Raw genomic sequence first — 15,807 nt, 5'->3', positions numbered from 1 at the left:
CAGATCAGTCTCTTGCTTGTTTCCCCTCTCCCCTTTTTTGCTGATGGGATATTTGTGGTGACTTGAGGCCTTTAAACTCCCAGCAAAGACTTCAGCTAACAGTGGAGGTTTGTGGTGAGTAGTAAAATCTTTATTCAGCTGCACATGGTCCAAGCAAATGTTTATGAAATCTGTCCGCACTTACTAGAGCTAGAAATGTGCATCTCTACTTGCCTGAATATATCTTGATTTGTTTTCTAAGTGAAACAACATTCAGTTCTATTTTTACCTTTCCAGGACTCTTTTTCCTAGCTAATGAATCACCTAAAATGAATACGTTCTATGTTCCAGTAAGTAGATTGAAAAACATTCTTGGTGATATTTCCACAGAAATAGGTACTTTATACTTATCCAACTTCCAAGGTTTAATCTGTCTTATTAATTGAAAGCTTCTATTGAAAACCTTGTTTGAGTTAAAATTACATCATTTGTTTGTGCGGTGTGATTGCTTTGCTCATATGTAGCAGCTTTATAGAAGCATAATCTTTCACTTCTAGTATTTTGTCTATGTTGCTGTTCATACTCTACAGACCTGGACAGTCCATGTTGGGAATCTGTTCGAGGATGAGGTCATTGCAATAGAATCCCATTGAATATTCCCAGCATTTCTTTGTGTACTTGCAAGGTCGAGAAGTTAGGACTTTGAATCTGTCACTGTTTTGTTTTTCCTTTAAGACAAGATTTTTGAACTTGGCATTTTGAATTGCTGTGGGTGTCTCCACAGAATACATCTGCTCCATTGAGTTGTTGGGGTCTTTGATCTACTTTAAAGAATATCCAAATACTTGACTTGGTGCTTCAAGTTATGCATTGTGTCCTCTACTTCCCAATTTAGGTTGCTAGCTTTCACTATTGAGATATGCAAGTGCTTAAGGACTATTTCAATGAGGTACCCCACGTTGAGCTTTTGATCCTACAACTATAGTTCAGTTTCAACACCTTTGGGGAAAAAAAGAAAGATAATGAAGGGGTTTTTAAAATAAAAGTTTTTTTTTATTTTGCAGTGCTCATTGTCATAAGATGTTTTTATTTGTAATTGAAACATTTTTTTTAAACAGTCTTACATTTGAACTGCCGTCCAGATAATTTGGAACAAATGCTGATTACTTTTTGATTTTAAATTCAAGATCTAACAGTTAATACTTCAATAATTTCTCTATTGAAACATAGTCTTTAGGACCTGCACCACGCTGGTGTTCATTCCTGGATAATTTAACAGAGGAACTTGAAGAAAACCCAGAAACTACAGTGTATGATGACTATAAATTTGTCACCAAAAAGGATTTAGAAAATCTAGGTAAAGTTTTAAACAAATAATTTATTTTGATTTTAGCAAGTGTACTTAATTTGTTTTTTAAATTAATTACATAGAAAAGCAAGTAACTTTTTCTTTAGGAGAATAGTTTGTACTTGCTATCTGTTCAGGGCTTTGGATAGAAAAAACGTTTTCTGATTGCAAACCTTAGTCTTTTGAATCAAAATATTTGTGTTTGCTTCAGTAAATTTCAGTTAAACTCCACCCCAGTTTTGGTTCTTGTCTAGAATGTTTATTTACTACTTGACTTGCGCTCATCAGTTACTAGATAGAAAATATAAATTATTTGTCATAAACTTGGCCTCGTTTGAATTCCAAAGTAAATATGCTGTTATTACTATTGGTATGCAAGTCGTAAGATGATTTATGTTCCTTTATTTTGTAAGCATTACACTAGGGTTAATGACCTTTTGAGCATTGCATTGCATGTTTTCATGGAGCATGAAAAAGGATTAAATAACTAATTTCAGTACTTGTAATATTGCAAGACTACAACATCTCTAGGGGTTGACAGAATTTCCCTTTTTCTAAAATAAGAGCAGAAGGCAATTCAGCCTTTTGAGCCTTTCAATATGATCATGGCTGATCTTGCAGCTCTGTACTCTGTTCTCACTTTCTACCCGTACCCTAAGAACGATATCTAACTGCTCCTTGAAAACATTGATTGTTTTGTCCCCAACTACTTTGTGGCAAAGAATACCATTTGGGTAAAGAAATTTCTCCTTATTTAAGTCCTAAATGGCCTACCTCGTATCCTTGAACTGTAACCTCAGATTCTGGACTTCCTGGACATCAGGAACCACCTCCTTGTGTTTACTCTGTCTAGTCCTGTTAGAACTTCATAAGTTTCCATGAGATCCCTCCTCATTAGAACATAGAACAGTACAACACAGTGCAGGCCTTTTTGCCCTCAGGGTTATGCCACTGTTTTATCCAACTCTAAGATCAGACTAACCTACATACCTTCATTGTACAACTTTCCATGTGTCTATCCAAGAGTCGCTTAAATGTCCCTAATGTGTCTGACTTATTCTTCTCAGCACCAGGGAGTACAGTTCTAACTGATCCTGTCTCTGTTCATATTTCAGTCCTCCTATCTCAGGGATCAATCTGGCAAACCTTCATTGCATTCCCTACATAGCCAGAACATCCTCCTTCACATGAGGAGACAATATAAACAAAAATGTACAGAGTTCTCCAGGTGTGGTCTCACCAAGGCCCTGTACAATACGCAACAAGGCATCCATTCTCAAATCCTCTTGTTATGAAGGCCAATATACCATTTGCATTTTTCATCGCCAGCTGTAACTTTATGCTTACTTTCAGTAACTGGCATAGAAGGGCACTCAGGACTCATTGCAGTTTGCACTTACCTACATTATACTTTATTTGCCATTCATTTGCGCACTCGCTAAATGTATCTAATCATACTGAAACATCTCTGCATCCTCATCACGGCTCATCCTCCTTATGATTTTTATTACTAGAGTAATAAACATTTTTGAGAGAACAGTAATAACTGAGAGATATGTGTAAATATGACACTTATTATTATTGTAATATATTTTTAGCAAACATTGCAGGTGTACTTAAGTGCTATACTTTTTGCATTAGGTCTGGCTCACCTTATTGGCTCTCCACTTCTTCGTGCGTACATGCATGGCTTCTTTGTGGATATCCGTCTATATCACAAGGTATGCAAGTGTGCCAGTGCAGTTTTTTTTTGTGTGTGATCTTCATATTACAGTTTAAAAACAAAGTGAAGCTTTCCTTTTGACATTGATAATAAAGGTGTGCCCATTCATATATAATAATTACAATTGTATAGTTCTATTTACTTCAACTCAAATGTATCTTGCGGTAATTTATTATAAAATAAGATTGTTACCAATTGTTCTAAAAACAATTTTAAAATGTGGGAACATTTTTACCAAAGGTGAGAGAACTATTGTGGACTCTTGTGTCTCTTTCACAGATGTTGCCACACCTGTGTTTTTACCACATTTTCTGCTTTCTTTAATTTCACATTTCCAGTTTTGGTTTTTATGTTACCAATTGTTACGTTGTGTGATTAAAAGGTGAAAGCTATGACAAATCCATTTGCCTATGAGGAATATCGAAAAGAGAAAATCAGACAGAAAATAGAGGAAACACGTGCTCAAAGGGTCCAAGTAAAGGTAAGAGACACTACTTGGAATTTGTGTTGAGTGTAACAAAGAAAATTGGTTGCTTTTCCACTTTGCCCTTGAAACATCAAATTGTGGTGCTGAGTGGCCAATAGAAATAAAAACAAATAAAGTTTAATTTGAATTAGCAGTTTGTTTTCTGTAAATAAATTGGTAACTTTCCTTTCTACCCTTTTTCTCCACCTTTTATTTATCTTATTTGGGGGTTAACAAAATTTGCCTAAGTTCTGAACATTGCTTTCATAATGTAAACATGACACCATCTTCAATGAATGGTGTACATATAAATGTGTTTTATTGACGGAAGTAAATGTGAAGGTTCTTAAATTGGTCCTGGAGGTTTGGATGTCAGAATGAAGTTATTAGAAATTGATGATTTCTCATATTTCTGATCTTAATTGTTAGTGACGGAGCTTCTTGGCCTTTCCTCTTTCAAATATGGCTATTTTCAGTCTTGAATCTTGTGGGAAAAGATTTTCTAACCCATGATAGGCCCACAAAAGCAAAATTGGCCAAACTGTACCAAAACCAGCCAGAATTCCCAAGCAGCTCACAAGCCAAATCAGATAGCCCATGCAGACAAAGCTCCCACTAACAATGACAGAGCACCACAAATATCTCAAAGTCCCGAGGGCAGTTTCACAACCCAGCAATACCAAAGCCACACAAAGAGGAGGTCAGACAGAGAGGCACCAGTAAGGACATGCTCCAGGAACAGGACAATGGAAGCACCTCACCAGTTCAGAGGAGACATTAACACCTACCTGTGAAGAGGAATGGAACCATTGATGTTGTCAGAATGTTGCATTGTGTGAAGGAACAGGACATTCACCCGATAACTTTTTAATGAGCATCCTTGTAACTAGATTACTCCATTTCCAGATTTGGAGATGCCGGAGTTGAACTGGGGTGTACAAAGTTTAAAAATCACACAACACCAGGTTATAGTCCAACAGGTTTAATTGGAAGCACACTAGCTTTCGGAGCAACGCTCCGAAAGCTAGTGTGCTTCCAATTAAACCTGTTGGACTATAACCTGGTGTTGTGTGATTTTTAACTCCATTTCCAGATACATTGTAGTTTCCCATTTCTTAATCAGTGTCATTGTGCAGTAATATTATAAAACTGGTCTCATCCTCAGCTCTGGAAAGAGAAATCTGATCTACCTGTACATACTGTCAGTTCTGTGCCAGCCTAGTCTGGTTCTCTTCCAGTGGTATTGCTTGCAATAAACTGTTCATCAGTTTCACTTCGAGCTGTGTTTTGTGATCTCTAACCTATTGGGCAAGTTTCCCTGACAAATCTCCTCAAACTATTTCCTGATGAATTATGCCACTTTCCGTGTCTGCAGGGGTTTCCTCTGGGTGCTTCAGCTTCCTCCCACAGTCCAAAGATGTGCAGATCAGGTGGATTGACCATGCTAAATTTCCCATAGTGTTAGGTTCATTAGTCAGAGGGAAATGGGTCTGGGTGGGCTACTCTTCGGAGGGTCAGTGTGGACTTGTTGAGCCGAAGGGCCTGTTTCCACACTGTAGGTGACTCTGATAGCATCATATTCAAAATGTTACAACTACTTACATCTAAGAAATACTTTTGAAGAGGGCAGTTGTTTTTATAACAGTGTATTCTGTAAAAATCTTGAATCTGGATGCAGCATCACTTTTAAATGAGAATGTTTTGAAAGTGTGAAACTGTTCCCAGAAATTCAATTAACCATTGTATAAATTTGCAAGTATTTGAGAAATATGTTGTTAGTTCCTTTTTCTTCTTTAAATGTGAGGTACTTCATATATTTTTAATAATTATTTTATTTTAATAAAACTCATCAACAGAAACTGCCAAAAGTAAATAAAGAGCTAGCTATGAAGTTTATGGAAGAAGAGGAAGCAGAAGAGCAAGTACAAAAGAAAAAGAAAGCAAAGGTAACAAACCATTAATTTTTGAGATGTTGGTGATGTGAAATTTTACTGAAAAAGCTGACTTTTAAAATTGTCCACCTATGTAAACTAGCCAGGAAGTTTCTGATCTTGGAGACAGCAAATTTTTCAGCCTGTTAAGTGTGATATATTTTGTACGTTTCTCAAGTTTCCTCAATTAGTTCTGCTTTCTGATATTCTTTTCTTGACTCTTGTATTTTTCTTCGTCTTTCATGTTGTCCATCAGAGTAGCTCTTAATCCACTGTAATTTCAACCTTAATTTTATGAATTATCTGGAAGGAAAATATGCGGACCTAGAAACTGGTACTTCTGGTTGCTCATCCAATTAATAAATAACAAAAGTTTGTCCATCCTTACAATACATATGGTGTACAAATATAATTCCATCTTTCTTAATTTTCTTTGTTTGTATTCCCTGTCTATTCACTCTGCATAAATTTTGATTTTCTTACAATCTAAATTTCTGTTCATTACAAGAATACCCAAATAACCAGCTATTTCTAAAGAATATGGCAGTCATGATTTGTCACAAACATAAGACATATTTGTTTTCAGAATCTACCCAATATTCTGCGAGATGAGCGTTTCAAGGTCATGTTTGAAAATCCAGACTTTCAAGTGGATGAAGCCAGTGAAGAATTTAGACTCATAAATCCCATAGTCTCCAAAGCCTCAGAAAAAAGGAGGAAAAAACTTAAACAACTACAAGAACACATACAGGCTGAACAGGTAACATTCACTTTAAAAATGTTGGCAGCATCTTAATAGCAGTGATAGTGAGCCATGTGGTTTAATATCAGCTTCTTAGAAGTTTTATAAATTAATTGTTACTGATAACCAATGTGTTTGTAAAACCAGCTTGATACAAGAGTCATAATCTATACACCACAAGAGGTTTAAAAGAAACATCTGCATTAAGTGAAAAGGATTTGTTTTTTCAAGCCCAAAGATTGTAGGAAGAGGATGTTTCAAATAAGATGTTTAAAATTGTTTCTAATTTTTATAAAGTTGTGTATTTATATAGGGAAAGAATATTGGAAATTCATGTAAGAAATTAGTCATTCCAAATTTTAGTTACAAATTATATTCTGTGGAAACTGCATAAAGTGTTGCAGATAAAATCCACGGCATTTTATGTTCAGCTGAGCAGCAGAATGTTCTTCCTGTGCAAATATGTTTGTTTGCAGCACTTGTTCAACCGTTCTTTGTTTAACAAGTGGCTTCATATTGTAACTGGCAGAAAGAAGGGGCGGCACGGTGGCTCAATGGTGAGCACTGCTGTCTCACAGCACCAGGGACCCGGGTTTGATTCCAGCCTTGAGCGACTGTCTGTGTTTGCACATTCTCCCCATGTCTGTTGTATTTATTAAATGAGCACTGCGGTGGGTAGTATAGAGATGTATTTTGTGATCACATGTCTAAATTATTGCCGGCTTTATCTTATTTTATTTTCAAAGATGGTGGTGAGCTGCTGCCTTGAACCACTACAGGCTATTTGGCATAGGTATACTCTCAATGTCGTTAGGGACATGGCTCCAGGATTTTGACTGAGTAACCCTAAAGGATTAGTGATATATTTTCAAGTCAGGGTGCTCATGGCTTTGAGGGGGACTTGGATGTAGTGGTATCCCTCTGCTGCACTTGTCCTTCTAGATAGTGCTTATGGGTTTGAAAGGCGCTGTGAAAGGAGTTTGTGAATTTGTGTTGTGCATCTCGTACACAGTACATACTACTTGTACTAAGTGTCAGTGGTGAAGGGAATGTATGTTTGTGGAGGTGGCGTCATTCAAGCTGAATTCCAGAGGGAGGAGAGAATAATTGTCCTGTCATCAAGCTGCATTTGACCTACTGGCATCAAGGAACCCTAGGAAAACAGGAGTTGGTAGGAATCAGTAGGGTGAGGGGTTGGGGTAACTCTGGTTAGTCATACCTGGTACAAATTAAAATGGTTGTGATAGTTAGAGATCAGTTATATCAGTCACAGGACATTGCTGTGTAAGTTCTTCAGGAGAGTGCTTTAGGTCCAATCATCTTTAGCTCCTTGATCAATGACCTTCTCTGTAGAAGGTCAGAACTGGAGGATAGTCGCTGATTGCTCAGTATTCAGCATCTTTCGCAGCAGTCCTTGTCCATTGGTAGCAAGATCTGGATAATATCCGGGCTTGAGCTGAGAAGTAGCAAATGACAATCGTGCTACACAAGTGCCAGGCAGTGACAATCTCCAAAAGAGAAAAACTAATGGCCCTTGATATGCAGTGAATCTCCCACTATCAGCATCCTGGGGGTTAACATTTCACAAAGTCAGTATTTACATGGCTGGTCCACATGAGTGCAAAAGTAGGTCAAATTCTAGAAATCCTGCAGTGCAGAATTCACCATCTACAAGGTGCAAGTAAGGAAAGTGATGGAATACTCCCCACTTGCATGGTTGAGTGCAGCTCCAACATGCTCAAGAAGCTTGGTACTATCCAGAACAAAATAGCCTGCTTTATTGGCATCAAATTCACAAACATTCACTCCCCCCGTCTCCAACACACATTATTAGCATTGTGTACATCTCCAAGATGCGCTGCAGAAATTCAAGGCTCCGTAGACAGCATTCTCCAAACGTAACTACTACCGGACAGAAAACAAGGATAGCAGATGTGAGAATGTGATCATCTTCAAGTTCCCCTCCAAGTCGCTTGCCATCCTGACATGGAAATGTTTTGCCATTCCTTCAGTGTCACGGGGACACAATTCTGGAAGTCCTTCCTAACAACATTGTGGCTGTACCTATACAAAATTATTGCTTCAGTTCAGGAAGACAGCACACCACCTTCTGAAAGGTAATTAAGGATCAAAAACAAGTGCTGGCCCGGCCAGCAAAGGTCGATCCTCTGAATTTAAAACAACATCTTGTGGTGGATTTTTCCTTGTTTCCTTAAACTTGCAACCTGTTCAAATATAGCATGAAAGTTCAGATACATGAAAATTCATTAGCAAAACTAGAGTTGAATTGTTTTATTTGAAAATGCTATTTCTAATAACTCATTTGGACAAAATGCTTGGGGCTGTTTTCCTTGGAGTGTCACGTGCTGAGAGGTGACCTTAAAGAGGTTTATAAAATCATGAGGGGCATGGATAGGGTAAATAGACAAGGTTCAAAATGAGAGAAGGGGAAAGATTTAAAAAGTAGCTAAGGGGCAATTTTTTCATGCAGTGTGTGGTACCTGTACGGACTGCCAGAGGAAGTGGTGGAGGCTAGTACAGTTACAAGATTTAAAAGGCAGCTTGATGAGTATATGAATAGGAAGAGTTTAGAGCAATATGGGCCAAATGCTAGCAAGTGGGACTAGATTAATTTAGGATATCTGGTCAGCATGGACAAATTGGACCAAAGGGTCTGTCTCCATGCTGTACATCTCTATGACTAATTATTTTAAAAATTAAAAGTTGGTTAGTGTTAATGGTGACCCATGAAATGATTTAAGCACAAGAATGAGAGTAGTAAAACAAATTTTTTTTACAATTGTGGACATTTTCAGAATTTGAGTTTGTACATATAAATGTACGTTTGTGATCTATAGGAGGAAGAGGAATTAGAAGGAAAACCAAGTGATGCTGAGAGCTCTGAAAGCTCTGATGATGATCGTGGATGGGTTGAAGAAGTCCAAAAGCAGCACAAACTCCTGCGCACAGAACAGAAATTGAGACTGATGGAAGGCGATCAGCAAATTCATTTAAAACCAAAATTCTTTGAAATCAAAACTGGGGAAGAGTTCAAGAGTTTTAAAAATGCTGCCCAAAAACACAAGTTGCTCAAGTGAGTGTGGCTCCTATGTTTCAATAAACTGCACAGTGTCAAAAAAAACTTAAAAATACAGATTTCCTGAGTACCAGAGGGATGAGATTCTACCAGCTCTTGAGTTACATCTGTGCTTCTTAAACTTTTAACCTATTAACATTTTTAAAGCTTGAAAATTGTCACCATCCTCTGTAAAGATCTGTTAGAGATGCTGAATTACTGTTGTAAGGTGATCAAAGGTCAATGGCAGCAATTGCATCAGAACTCTCAACACCCTAATTTTAGCTCTTGACCCCACTTCGGCTCCTGCAAATAATTTTGGGAACTCCTAGGTCAGACTATAGGGAATCTTTTTTTTAAAAAACAAGCTATAAAGGGAGATTATATAGACCAGCTTTTGTATTCCTTGTAATATAAGGATAAGGGGTAATCCAAAGTTTTTTTTAGTATTTTTCAAAGAAATGTTGTTTTGCTGTTGTGGAAGTCTTGGACAAAGGGACTTTATCTTAACATCACAGCTAGGCATCTTCAGGGAAGAGTTAATAAACACTTCACACACAGTGGTAGAAGTGTGGAGTTTTTCCCACAAAAATGTAGTAGATGCTATCTCCAATTAATTTTCAACCTGAATTTGGTGGATTATTGCAAGCCCAGGATAAAATGAGTGAATGATGTTAGGATACAGATTGACCACAATTACATTGAATGACAGAATAATACATTACTGAGATATGTTATTGTTCCTCTCCTATCTCCCAGTGAGAAATCTGGAAAAGCTTTCTTACTCTTTAATCGAAGGTATCAAAAACTAACTGAATGTAAAACAGTATTTGTGGGCATTTGATGAAATGTTCATGTTGCTTTGTTTAGCTGGTGGCCTTGGTTTTTTTTAATGAGTTATAGGTTCATGTTCTACTCTGGGTATGGTTGCGTAATCTATGCAGACACTTCAGTGGAACACTTCTAGATTATATTGAATTATGGGCCTTGTCTACCTGCTGAGATTATATAAAAGATACTATGGTACTATTTTAAAAAGAACAGGGAGTTCTTTCTGTCCTGAGCAGTGTTAGTTGTTCAGCTGACACCAGCATCAACAGTAACTAATCATTCACCTGACCTCTCTAGGTTCTTGTAACATACAGTTTGACAACCAAGTTTGCCTCCAGAACAGTGACGGTACTTCAAAAGTTAACGCATGGTTTTGGTGTTCGAGAGGAAACGTATAAAGGAACTTTTGTTCTTTCTCATTGCAATTCTGTAAAATGTAAATGATGAATCAAAGTATTAAATTGTAGGTCTGTTACTTATATGAACTGCATTGTTCTGCCAGCCAAACCCCCTCCTCATCACCACCAATGCACATGCGCAAACACTCTTGCTTTGTTAGTTGAGGATGTTGGGTAAGTGAAAGAAATTGTTGAATAACATGAATTTTTTTCAATCCATTATCTTTTGGGGTCCCTGAGGTGTTTGCATATTGAAACCCTATCTTAGCATGATCTGTGCTTTGAAATATTTATGAAATCTTGATCTCATGCCATGGTATCCTCAAAAATAAAATTACTGATCAACTTAATTGCAGTTATGCTATATATTTTATAAATATGTCACTAACACCTGAAGAAATATACGAAATATAATTTCTAACTTTGCCAATATTTTTATTTCCAATTGTACAGAACAACACTTGAAGATCGCTTGAAACATGAGGAAAAGACTGGAACACTTCATCTATCTGACACCACTGTAGGCAGCAAACAGCTAACATTCACACTTAAAAAGGTGAGTTAAATCCACAATATGTAGAATATTTCATAAATTCCTGACTTGTGCTTTGTAGATGGTGGTCAGGCACTTGAGAGATGGGTGAATGATTTGCAGAATTCCTAACCTCTGGCCTGTTCTTGTCGAACCAATATTTTATATGGTTGGTCCTGTTCATTTCTGATCAGTGGTAACCCCCAAGTTGCTGTTAGTGGGATTTCAGCAATGGTAATGCTATTGAACATCAAGGGGTGAAAGTGAAATTCTCTCTTGTTGGAGATGGTCAATGCCAGACACTTGGATTGCTCAGATATTAGCTGTTTTTTATTTTCATCCCAAATCCCATTCATTGCAATTTTTCTAGGGCTCAGTGAAAAGCTCCCTTGATGTCCACTGTTGCCTCACTTCTTAAGTTTAATTCTTGTGTCCACATTTGGACCAAGGCTGTAATTTACTCGGATGTGGAAAGTGTGTATTACTGGCAAAGGCAATTATTTGTTGCCTCTCCCTTACCTTCCTTGCACTGAATAGCTTTTGAGGCCATTTAGTAGGATTGTTAAGAGTCAGTCACATTGTTATGTCTCTGGAGTCATTGTTGGGTCATACTAGGCTTTTTTTAAATCATTTAGGGTGTACAGTTCAGGAATGTTCTATAAATAATTGCTGGAAAAGAAAATACTTTGGTTTGCAATTCAGGTTCCTTGTTCATTGGCCATAAGTCATAGGAGCAGAATTGGGCCATTCATCCCATCGAGTCTGTTCCACCATGGCTGATATTTTTCTCGTTCTCATTCTCCTGTCTCCTCTCCATAACTCTTAATCCCCTTACCAATCAAGAACCTATCTCTGTCAATGACTTGGCCTCCACAGCACTCTGCAGTAATGAATTCCACAGATTCACCATCCTCCGCTTGTCCCTTCACTCTGAGATGGTACCCTCAGGTCCTAGTCTATCCTACTAATGGAAACGTCTTCTCCAAGTCCACTCTATCCAAGCCTCTCAGTTTCAATCAGATCCCCCTTCCTCATCCTTCTAAACCCCAAGTACAGACCAGAATCCTCAAATGCTCCTCACATGACAAGCCATTCATCCTAAGATCATTCTTGTGAAAGTCCTCTAGAACCCCTCCAATGTCAGCAAATCTTTCCTTAAAAACAGGGCCCAAAACTGCATGATCTAAATGCTATGACCATAGCCTTATATAGCCTCAGCAGTATATCTCTGCTCTTGAATTCTAGCCCTCTTGAAATGAATGCCAACATTTCATTTGCATTCCCAATTGCCACTCAACCTGCATATTAACCTTAAAAAAAAAAATCCTGACCTAGGGCTCCTATGTCTTTTTGTGCTTCAGATTTCTGAAGTCTTTCCCCGTTTAAATAATAGTCTATGCCTCTATTCTTCCTGCCAAAGTGTATAACATCACACTTGCCCACATTCAGTTCCATCTGCCACTTTTTGTCCACTCTCTTAACCTACCCATTTCCACAAGACTGTCTTACCCTCTACCTATCTATGTGTGGTCTGGAAATTTGGCAATAATGCCCTCAGTTTCTTCATCTGTTAATGAAGATTGTTAATATATTGACTTGAATAGTTGTGGTCCCAACTACAGAACTCCACTTTTCAGTGGCTGCCATCCTACTTTCTGCCAATCTTCTATCAATTCCTTGCCCCTAGCACCATGGGCTCTGACATTATTTAGAAGCCTTGTGTACGGCACCTTGTCAAAGGCCTTCTGGAAGTCCAAATAGATCAACTCTGCTGGCTTTCCTTGCTCTTTACCTCAACGAATTTTAACAGATTTATCAAGCATGAGCACTCGTTGATGAAGCCGTGCTGAATCAGCCCTATTTTACCATGCACCTCCAAGTACTCTGCAATCGCATCCTTAATAAATGACACTCAAATCTTACAAAAAGGATACTCATTTTGGATCATTTGACTAGAGGTTTGCTTACTGTGTCACTGCATTATGTAATGTACAATGACCTTGAATTGGGGTTGCAAACATTTATTCAAATCAAACTTTCAATAGTGTTTTCAGCTAGGTTTGTTTAACCCTTCAATTAATAATAATCTGATCCAGTGTATATGATTTGTTATGAATGTGACTGACATAAAGCACAAACCCCATCTTGCATAATTGCCTTAAACAAATTGCAAACCTCCAACAGGGACTTGGAGGTATACAGAAAATGACTAGATTGGCAATTTGCCAGATTACTGCTTTGATGGTGAAGGTTTAAATCTAACTCGGTGTGCACTCAATGTTGTAACAACAAAGTCATGCTAAAAATAACAGTTCTCCGAACTGCAATGTTCATTTTAAATCAGTATTTAAATTTCATTGGTGATACAGTGGGGAAAAATCAAATTGGTACTATAGGAGCACTATTCTGAGTTGAGGATATGGTTGCCTTGTTCGACAGTTAATTGACCATCATTCTGTTTTTGACATCTAATGCTAATGGCGTAGCAAAAGAAATGTTCTACTCTCAGCATAAACACTTGCAACTTTGAACACAAGCATTGACTATTAAAGCAACCAGGAGAAAGTAAAGACCTCAGATGCTGGAGATCAGAGTCGAGAGTGTGGTGCTGGAAAAGCACAGCCAGTCAAGCAGCATCCGAGGAACAGGAGAATCGACATTTCAGACAAGAACCCTTCATGAGGAATGAGGCTTGTGAGCTGAGGGGGTGGAGAGATAAATGAGGGGGGTGGGGCTGGGGGGTAAAGTAGCTGAGAGTGCAATAGGTGGGGTGTAAAGGTGATAGATTGGAGAGGAGGGTGGGGTGGAAAGGAAGATAGGCAGGTAGGACAGTAGATGAGGGCGGTGCTGAGTTGGAAGGTTGGAATTGGGATAAAGTGGTGTGAGAGGAAATGAAGAAACTGCTGAAATCCCCATTGATCCCATGTGGTTGGAGGCAGGGTGGTAGGAGGTGCAGTCCGGGTAGCTGTGGGAGTCAGAAACCTCCTAAAGTTCAGTGATGAAAGTGGGACAATTAAGGAGAAGTAGGATGGGATATTAGGATTGGATGACGACCTGACACACATCCAGTCCAGAAGGATTGAATGATTGGTTTTTTGATTGTTTTATGTTTTAATGAAACTATGAAAACTCTATGCTGCTAATAACATTTTCTCCTTTGGCAAATTAAAAAAGATTTGTCCTTTAACATGCACAAACAAAAAAAAGAGTTCTTATTCTTTTCAGCAGCTTCTAAAACAACTGACCATCAAACTACCGTGTTGATTGTGGGGATAAAACCCCATCTAATCACTAATGTCCTTTAGAGAAAGAAACCTCCCAACACATGATTCCAGATACAGTGATACAGTTGACTTTTAACTCAAATGTCCTAACATTTATTCAGTTCAAGGGGTGGTTGAATTCACTGGAAGAATAAGTATCTCAAGCTAGTCATCTCCATTTTTCTTTTCTCTCATTCTCTGCTGCATTCATTCTTTTTTTCTGAATGTAAGGCACTTTGATGTAACTTTCTGCACATCATGTAAAATACAAGCTATTCATTCATCTCGACCTTTTCTTTGTAGTCGGAACAGCAAAAGAAGCGACAAGAAGCTGAAAAGCAGCATCATGAAGAAAGAAGACGACTTAGACGTTCTGCAGGGCACCTCCAAGGCAAAGCAATGCAAAGGAAGCCATTCTTCTAAAACAGGAATTCTATGGTTCCCATGTTACTTCCTCAATAAATAACTTGGAGCCAAATAATTCCAAAACACTGGTGTCAGCACCATCAGCTATAAGTAAGGCAAAAGCAAAGACCATTTGCAGTGGCTCCGACAGGAACACTCACTATCTGCTTCTTCAGATTAGATGGTCTAGAAGAATTTAAGATGAAAGACCGTCAAGTTTTATATTTGTGAATAACATTTTCCACAAAAGACTAAATAATTTGTATTTATAAATAGAAGATTCTTTTTAAAGTTATAAAATATTGTTCATATTTTGTCTTGAGTCTACTTTTTTGCTGAGTTAGAATTTTCCATCTCCTGAGTAGAAATCAAAACAACTAGTTAGTATTGTTTCAAATGAAACAGGCAACTGTGTTCTTTGAGTGGAATTTGTTCAGTTTATAGCTGCCAAAGTCTAGAAGCTGTTGACTTTGTTTTATTCCTGAACATTTTTTTTTTCAAGCATTCTTTAAAAGTATACTGAAACACTACAGAGGATTTATAAATACTGTATGAGCACTGGATCTTTTTGTCTAGGCAAACCAAAGATCCTATATAAGTTGTTTTTTGCCTTTTTCTCTCTCATTTGCTCCTCTCCTCTCACCCTTTTCTCAGTCTGCCTGCAGTGTGTGGAATATTTAAGCAAGCAGTTAATTTGGATCAGTTTCATTCATCATGCCTTAGCCTTGTATACATGCATCTGAATTAGGAGCAGGCCATTCACTCTGGTAAAGTTCTTCTAACATTTGATAAAATGGTGGCTGATGTAATTGTGGCCTTTACTTTCCTATCTTTCCCTTTTGCTGTTTGGCACCATGAACAATCCAGAATCTATCGAACTCTGCTTTTGTTACTCCTTATTGCAAAGAGAGGTCTATAGATTAGCGACCCTCAGAAATTTTCAACATTTCCATTCTTCTCTCCCACAAGGCAGTACACACTTTCAGCATCCACTCTATCAATTCCCCTTATGATCTTATTGAAATAAGATAACCTGTCCATTTCCTGAGCTCCAATGAGTACTTATTAGTTACTGTACCTCCATGCTAATTTTTTGTAATTCAAGTATCAGGA

At 37.9% G+C, this 15,807-nt stretch overlaps 1 protein-coding gene across 1 annotated transcript in view; it reads left to right on the top strand.

Moving 5' to 3' along the window:
• nol10 (nucleolar protein 10) overlaps positions 1-15,005 on the top strand; it is a 55,222-nt gene extending 40,217 nt beyond the window's left edge. Inside the window, exons 13-21 of the mRNA XM_072561734.1 lie at positions 277-329; positions 1,210-1,336; positions 2,969-3,048; positions 3,433-3,531; positions 5,373-5,462; positions 6,034-6,207; positions 9,048-9,283; positions 10,948-11,050; positions 14,593-15,005. Coding sequence (XP_072417835.1) covers positions 277-329; positions 1,210-1,336; positions 2,969-3,048; positions 3,433-3,531; positions 5,373-5,462; positions 6,034-6,207; positions 9,048-9,283; positions 10,948-11,050; positions 14,593-14,712 — 1,082 coding nt within the window. The 3' untranslated portion in view covers positions 14,713-15,005. The remainder of the gene's footprint in view (positions 1-276; positions 330-1,209; positions 1,337-2,968; positions 3,049-3,432; positions 3,532-5,372; positions 5,463-6,033; positions 6,208-9,047; positions 9,284-10,947; positions 11,051-14,592) is intronic.
• Positions 15,006-15,807: the final 802 nt, after the last annotated feature.

This window comes from Chiloscyllium punctatum, chromosome 3, assembly GCF_047496795.1.
Source record: "Chiloscyllium punctatum isolate Juve2018m chromosome 3, sChiPun1.3, whole genome shotgun sequence".
Taxonomy (NCBI): domain Eukaryota; kingdom Metazoa; phylum Chordata; class Chondrichthyes; order Orectolobiformes; family Hemiscylliidae; genus Chiloscyllium; species Chiloscyllium punctatum.
This window is presented reverse-complemented; position numbering and strand designations above follow the sequence as displayed.